This window comes from Panicum virgatum, chromosome 1N, assembly GCF_016808335.1.
Source record: "Panicum virgatum strain AP13 chromosome 1N, P.virgatum_v5, whole genome shotgun sequence".
Classification (NCBI taxonomy): Eukaryota; Viridiplantae; Streptophyta; class Magnoliopsida; order Poales; family Poaceae; genus Panicum; species Panicum virgatum.
This window is the reverse complement of record NC_053145.1, coordinates 20864296-20872443: the sequence shown is the minus strand read 5'-3', so window position 1 is coordinate 20872443 and position 8148 is coordinate 20864296. Positions and strand designations below refer to the sequence as shown.

General features: G+C 39.7%; 2 protein-coding genes across 2 annotated transcripts; both read right to left on the bottom strand.

Annotated features, from left to right (window-relative positions):
• Positions 1-2112: 2112 nt before the first annotated feature.
• LOC120653421 lies at positions 2113-3761 on the bottom strand. Its single transcript, XM_039931170.1, has 3 exons — positions 3637-3761; positions 2425-3542; positions 2113-2302 (listed from the first exon to the last, which is right to left on the bottom strand). The coding sequence occupies exons 1-3, from the start codon at positions 3694-3696 to the stop codon at positions 2113-2115; spliced, it is 1368 nt and encodes a 455-aa protein (XP_039787104.1). The 5' UTR covers positions 3697-3761.
• A 17-nt stretch (positions 3762-3778) lies between these two features.
• LOC120653420 lies at positions 3779-4635 on the bottom strand. The gene is made up of 4 exons (XM_039931169.1): positions 4445-4635; positions 4220-4348; positions 3944-4114; positions 3779-3832 (listed from the first exon to the last, which is right to left on the bottom strand). Exons 1-4 carry the CDS (start codon positions 4520-4522, stop codon positions 3779-3781), a joined length of 432 nt encoding a protein of 143 aa, XP_039787103.1. The 5' UTR covers positions 4523-4635.
• Positions 4636-8148: the final 3513 nt, after the last annotated feature.

The window sequence follows — 8148 nt, the reverse complement described above, 5'->3', positions numbered from 1 at the left end:
CATAATGATGGCGGACATTGCAAACTATTGTTCAAGCATTGCTGGTGACAAGAAGGCAGTTACTTTATTTGCTGCAGAGTTTGAAAAATTAAAGGCAAAAATTACAGAAGAAATGAAAAAGAATGCTGAAGGCAATGCTCAAACCAACCCAGAGAACACGATAGGAGGCCAAGGGAGCCCTGCTGGAAGCAACCAAGAGAACGAACCAGCACGTGAAACCCCAATCTACAAAGACCCCCCACGTGTGATTAAGAAGAAGTCGAACACAAAGAGAAAAATTCCAATTGGAGAGAAGGTGGAAAACCAGATGAGGGCACAGGAAGCAAAGAAAAATAAAGTGAAAAAGGCACCTACAGTGAAGAGGTGCAGTGAGTGTAAAAGCACAATGCATGATAAAAAGTCATGCCCAGAAATTGGAAAGATGCTACAGCTACCACAGGTGATTCTATTGTGCAAAAAAATGATTATACAATTATATGTTTTGGTTGACCATATATTATTTTGGTCAGTCGAGGCAAAATATATATTAATATGCTTTTTTGAAAATATGTAGACTCAAATGAAAGGAGGCGTCCAGCAGGGTAATGCAGAGACTACAATGATGATGAAGTTCCTTTGATCACAAGAAATATAGTAGATGAAAACGAATGTGCAGGCTGAAGAAAGTAAGATACTACAAACAATGCTGAAGTTCCTTTTATTGTTGTCTATCTTTACTAATGTCCTAATAGATAAGTATAGAAAGTAACTGTTTTTTCAAAACAAATTTTGAATATACAGGCTGAACTGAAAGGGAAGGTGAACTCGGCTGCTACACATGCTACAACAATGCTGATGTTTCTTTGATAATACAGACATGAAGACATTGTCTACAGCTACAGATTTTTAGGATATTGTTGTGTTTAAAGAAAAATGCAATATCTAAGTATGATGATGCTATGTACTGCTCAATTTTTAAGTAAAAAAAACACGACAGGATACTTACCTTTGTTTTTTTTTTGAGAATTTTCTTGATACTTGGAAGGATGGCAAGATTGCCCTCGTGACAAAGCATGTAAACAACTGCTTGTGCTATGAGATTATACATTTGTTCCTGCAGTGTGGGAATAAACATTTGACCATAAATATAAAAACATTAAAATTCATTACATTGAATGTTTTTAGAATATATGGGTGCAAAAAACAAAGAAATCAGGCATTACGTTATCAAGTGGAGCCGCCCTCCTCCCATCCCATGACCTCATGAAATTCATAACAAAAATTCCACAGTCAAAACTGCCAAAAAAAGAAATGAAAAAAAGGATTAGGCTTGAACATGGGGATGTGTGTTAGCTCCACACAAACAAAAGAAGGAGATGTATAAATGAAGATATATATTATGCGTACTTTGAATTCTGCTGTGGTGCATCTTGGTAGGATGTTCTGAAATCAGCTATGTTTATGCGCCTGTCTGAATCGTACATTGCTTGAAAGGCCCTTACAAAATTTGTTTTCTATAAATTTGAACACAGAAAGAAAATAAAAAAGGGGGTTATGAGAACCAAAAAATCATGCTAAAACAAAATTTGTTCACTAATAAAAAATACATACTTGCAATAAAAAAGAAAACAAACTAAATATGAGACATCTAAATCAGATTACTCTAGTACAAAAAACAACATCAACAGAAATACAGTTTGACAGAATATGGAAGCATACCACAACGCTAGTAACTTCTTTCATCTCATCAGTTAATTTGGTGGAGCTTAACACATCAAAACGAGTGTCTCTCATGTTTACCACTAGAAGCCACCAATGGCCACCATGTAGAACAGGAACATAACCTAGGAAAAAAAAGGAGACAACAAAAATATTCAGAATAGAAAAAATGAGTGAAAAAATATGACCTCACAAAGAATATGAAAAGATCCGGAATAAAGACACAAGCCATATCAACTTTATTCAAACTGAATTTGATGGTGGAATGATGGAGCTTCTTCTTAAGCAGTTCAATGTCAAGACCATTTATTTTCATATGATCCTAGTAAAAAATTGTCAATTTTTAAAAGTCAATCATACATTGCAAAAAGAAAAAAAAAGAGAGAAAAAAAGGAAAAAAATAAAAGTGAATAATTAACTTACAACTTCAGCGGATGTCAAGAAGCCCTTGGTTATTTTTGGTTTTGAAACTTTGCTTTGATCATGCTTAAGTGCTTCAGTGAATACGTTCATCACAAATGTGCCGAGCCATTTCTTTGGCCTCATGGTATCACCAAACTCTCTGACAGTGATAGACATTCGTCCAATTTGCACACATTCTGGACTGTTTTCAAAATTGAAGAAAAAAAAGTAGCACAAAAATGTTAGGGCCTTTATCTCTGCAGTGCGAAAAAAATGATGATAACAATTATTCTATGCCATTGGGGAACCGAAAAAGAAACTTACTTGGGATCTGTATCCCTAATCCGTTTTGTGGCAATGTGGTAGACTTCTTTTTCAAACTCTGAGAGCACAACTTTTGGAGCCTTTGCCTTCTCACCTTTTAGGAATGATTCCGGAATCCTCAAAGCTCGTTTCTTATGGCCCAATCCAGAAAGATCCTTCATGGTTGTCTTTGTACTTGTCTCCGGTAAAACAATCTCCAGGGGTGTTGTCTCTGTCAATGTCGCTGGAACATCTGTATTTGGTTCAGATCTATGCACACTAGTTACTGAATCTTTTGACGTTCCATCATCTGAGGACTTAGTTGCAGCAACTTTTAGTTTCTTGACTGGTGATCCACACAGCTCTGTACCAGAAATATCAGTAGCCAGGGGGCTGTTCCTTTTGGATTTCCCAGCTGAAATGCTGATTGAATGAGCATCAACTTGACTCTCAGATGTGGTGTGGTTTGCTGGAGACATTGTTGAAGACCCTTTCTTTTCCATCTCAGACCCGTCAGATGTTTGCCTGACAACAACATCAAAAATGGCCTTTTTGTCTCCAAGTAGACTAGTATCAACTTGTTCAGGATGTGCTGAAGAAGGAGTTGACCTGAGAACAGAACCATCAATATTTGTGCGTGCAGCATCAGAATCATCATCGCGTGTGCATGATAAATCACCAACAACATCTTTGATGATCTGGGAGGTTGGTGAGATAACTGGTGACATTTCCTTACTGATGACAATAGGACTGGGTGCCTGCTGCTCATCACTGTGGCCATTTTCGGTTCTAGAAGCAAAGGACTTGGCTTGCTGCAAGTTGTTTGTGGTGTTAATGGCTGCTTCATTTACAGTAGCTGAATCTTTGGGGGCGGGAGAATTACTGCACGGATGCGTGTCAGTCTGAGCTGGGACTTCATTTGCACTATTTGGATCAGCTGTTGGTGTGTGAAATAAAGCTGCTCTGGAGGCTTCCTTAGAAACATTCTGAGTAGCAGTTTTTGATTGCTCCAAGCCAGTACAAAAAGATTTCACCATATCACAACACTGGCTCACAAGTAAAGGTTCGATAGATTTGACATATTGCTGAACAGAATCCTTGAAAAAACTCAAGCACAAGATCCTCAAATGCTGGTGCACCTGTGAGAAAAAAATGTATAAATAAAAAACTAGAGCCACAATTTTAGGCAGAATTGAATGAAGTGGAAAGGTGGGGAGAGAAAAGGATGTGCACCTCTGCAGGAGCTTCAGAGCCTAATGTGGATTTTATAAATGCATCAACATCTGGGTGCATGGATTCCCCGCATAAAACTTGCAGTGACAACTGACTTGCACCAGGCAACACTTTACGTGCAAACTCAAGAAACAGTGTAACTCTAGCCACGAACTGAGCTGGTTGGCCTTAAAAGTGGTGACATTGGGGAATTTGCCTATTTTTTTGGTTTGTATATAGATTAGTTATTATATCAGAATGAAAAAATGATGTATATGAAAAAAAAGGATAGCTGAATGAAATACAAGTCACTAGTGTTTTTATATACCTCGTGTTGCTCATTGGTATTGTGTGTACCATATTGGACATTTGTAGCAAAATTGCCACCGTGCATTCCAGGTTCATGAGGAGCGTTGGTGACATCTGGCCCATTAAATCCACGCAGTGTAGAAGGGTCCATTTGGTGTTCATTGAACAGCGTGTCCTCAACTCTCTTGAACTATTATAGAAAACATTAATTCATAAATTTTTTTTAGAAAAACATCGAATGAAAAACAAATAGAAGATAAATTTTGACATGATGAAAAAAATACACAGGGGTTACCTGAATGTCTTTGGTTGCTGGCTGAGCACCACTGTAATTAAGTATAGCATTGTCACCCCCCACAAGAATCCTGGGCAGAGTTGGCTGAATAATGGTACGATCCACAACCAAGTAATCAAAATATGCAGCCTGCATGGGAAAAAAATAGAAAGGAGAAAAAAAGTTCAGTAAAAAATTGAGCTGGAGTGTCTGATAGTTGTTAAATAGAAAAAGGTTCGTACTTACCACAAGAACGAAAAGACACCCGCCGAGTGTTGCCTTCCCAGTACTGTTTCCTTTCCTTGCATTATTCTGGAAATTCATTACACCAAGGTGCAAGCAATCTGCTACAGAACTACACCAATCATAATCTCTGATTCCTTTAACAAAATATATGCTCTCATAGAACTAATGACTAAATGTGACGCTACTTTTTGGACACAAAAAGATGCCAAGAGTTACGAGCAAGCAAATCCTAACAAACTTGTCACCATTCAGCTGAGGGGTGATCATAGCTATCAGGTCATCAATTTTGGCAGCTTGGTTTTGCTAATTTGTATCTTTCAGAATGGCAGACTTTGCACAACTAGATGATTTGTTTGGGACTTTCTTTCCTCCAAATGGAATACCAAGGATCTGATGGACAGTAACTGCATCAATCTTAAAAGATGAGCTGCCAAAACTCTTGAACTGTCTACTCTTTGGATCATAATGCTTGGCAATCCATAAGACCAGTGCATTTGGGATTGATGTACATTTGAGGGAGAGGATTGAACCAAACCCACAGCTTGTAATTGTATCTTTTTGAGGACCAGTCAATCTTCCGATCAATTTGACCATCTTTGCAATATTGAATTGAGAACTAAATTTCTGTGGAAGCAGAAAAAACAAATCAACACAGAATATAAAAAAAACGACACACAGAGAGGTGTGTATGAGGGGAGTAGAATACCACAGGTGAAATACATACGGAGCATTTCTTTAGCTTTCTTGGCGGAGACAAATAACTGTCACCGCTATCACTGTGGCTTGCATCAGCGTTTCCATTTGAGGTGCCCCCTTGAAAAAAAAGAAAAATAAAGAACATGCATATAACACAAAAAAACCTACTGCATGTGATGTACCAGACAAAAATATAAGCCCAGCCATATCATGGTTTTGCATGTGTTAAAAAACTGCCCCAAGTTGACCTTGTTAAAAAATTAGCCTAATCATAACTGAGACAGTAAAAAAAGCAGTAGCAGCTGCTGTTACTGCAGTTCTCTGAAAAAAGAAAAATTCTGTGTAATTGCTTGGCACATGCCACCTAGTAGAATGTCACCACACCACAACTACATCTATGGTAAAAGAACACATAGGTAGTAGCAGCGTAATTAAATGGTTGATTAAAAAAACAGAGTTGACACATTCAGAAGCTGGCATCGCAAGAATTAAACTGTAGAAGCTTTCTTCTGCAATCCAATTAATTAATAAATTAAGTGTGACCAGTTGGTGAAATAGAGATCAGATGGTTCATAAGCTGGGCAAAAGGTATAAGCACAAAAACAAAAATTCCACACATGATAATCTAGCTGATAATCTGTCAATCTTGTGCTTTCCGAGGCAAAGAACCATGAGTATAGGCATATAGGACTTAGAAATGCCACCACTATGAGAATACTGAAATATTTGTAATGTTATAGGCATTTAGAAGATAAATAAAACGTAAGAAAAAGTTCTGTGTAAGTACTAATTATCCTACATGAGGAACAATTTAAAACAGAAGCAAGCGCTTTAAAAAATACTCATTATAAGATACTTACAATCTAAACCTAACAAGAACAAAATAACAGTATATCAGCAGAAAAAAATGTGGTGCAAATTAATATATCAAAAATTGAGCACAAACAAAATATGTAGTGAAAAAAAAGTGACACAAAAAAATAGTATGAAAAGGAGAAATAATCAACAATCTTAGAGTTAGTATTAGAAGCTTTGTCTTCACTGCTTGATCCGTTAGGATCGCTTTCGTTGATAACATCCATGCCGTCTGCTTTTTCCTGTTAAAAAAAGTGCAATAAATTTGATTAGAAAAATAAAAGGATTCAACAAAAAATACAACTGAAAAAAATACACTAGGATTGGAAAATGGTGTAATGGGGTTGAAGCAGAAGACAGCAGGGCGAACAAAACCTGAATGTAATCGAAAAGAGGCACCAAAAAAATCGAATCGAAACCGAACAAACGAAGCGGAACTGTACAAACCCTAAATCGAGCGCCTAGCGAACAAAAAACTAAACGAGATCGCGCGGAAATACTAGGGCTGCGAGTTCCACAAAACCTGAATACGACCAACTCCTTAAATCGACTAGGTCTCATATTGAGGCTCATATTCGGAAAAAATAGGGGTCAAACCGGGAGCACTAGGACGATAACTAGGACCAAACAAAGCAGATGACGGGTGCGACACGAACATCTTACTAATTGTGCAAATCAACTACTCCCTTTGTTATTAGTTGCACAAACTCGAAATCAAATAAAAAGGAAACGAGAATCGGCACGAACCTCTTACTAATGTTGATTCCAAATCGAAGACTGCTCCAACCCTGTTATATGCTTCAAATACAAACACGAGAGAGGATGAGGGCTCGCGCTGGGGAGCAAGGAAGAATGAGAGAGAGAGTGAGCAAGCGGTGGGACGCGGGGAAGGAGAAAGACCTGAAGAACAGGCGCAATGGAATACGAACGGGCGGAAAAGGGGGGAATGGGATGAGCGCCGGCTAGTGAAAAAAAAGGGCGCGATGCAAAAAAATAGATAGCAATGGCAATAAAAGTGGGACCCAGAAGAAAAATAGTATGGGCCGCTGGGCCAGGTGCGCGACGGGCCGGGAAAGAGAAATGCGAAACAGTGCGCCGCGCGCGTCGACCGTGAGTTTGGAAACTTACGGTCAACCACATATTCAGCATCGGGTATTTGGAGCACTGTTCCACAACTTAAATATATTTGAAGAGGACCAACCATCACTGTACATACTGTATTTATGCATTGCACTGGTTGTATTTCTTTTCACCTACCAACATACAGGAACCTAGTTTTCTAAAAACTTAGCATTAGAACTTAGAACATCTCCAACAGATTAGCTAAATGCACTTGATTAGGTAAACAAATAAAAAAACTGAAAACACCCTCCAACAAACTCGCTCAGCGCCCCTCGCCATCCTGTCGTGATAACGCGCCCCTCGCTCCGCAGTTTTGCCTAGCGGACGCCGCTCGCCATCCCTCTCCTCCTCACGACCTCCCGTGGCCTCCCCCTCCTATGGCCTCTCCCTCCATGGCGCCTCCTCTTCCACCTCCTCCCTCCCTCTGTCACTCTCTCTAGGCGCGGTCGGGAGACTGGCGCCGCATAGGGCCGAGCGTGTAGCGCCGATGACTCGGTTTGGGGCAAATCCGAGCGGGGCCAATGTCGGGCGGGGCGGATCCGGGAGACTGACGAAGCATAGGGTTGAGGAAGAAGGTGATTTAAACATAGATATGCAAGAACTTGACTAGTCTGTTGGTTTACTCAATCATTTAACTAGTTTTTTTTATTTTCTATCTAGTTTTTTACATAGTCATTTAGTTAGAATTTTTAGCTAATGTTTTGGAGATGGCTTAGAGCTGCTCGTAGCGATAGCATCCGTGTAGGTGAGGGTCTGAGTTTCTGTTTTGCAAATAATTAAGCCTAAGATGATTCTGCCGAGCAAACACGCCAGCCTACTCACTGATAAGTGGGGCAACGCAGGCAGCTCAATGGCCGCACCCTAGTGAGGGGGCAATGCCGCTGGCAGAGTGTGAACAATTGGCCACAGCGGCTCGGTGGAGTGGAGACGCGCTTGCACATAAAAGGGCAAGCTTCGTGCTGGGATGCTCCGACCCTTGGTCTTCTGCGCTTTCTCCCCTTCTCAGCGCTCTCACTCCTCTTGCGTTTCCT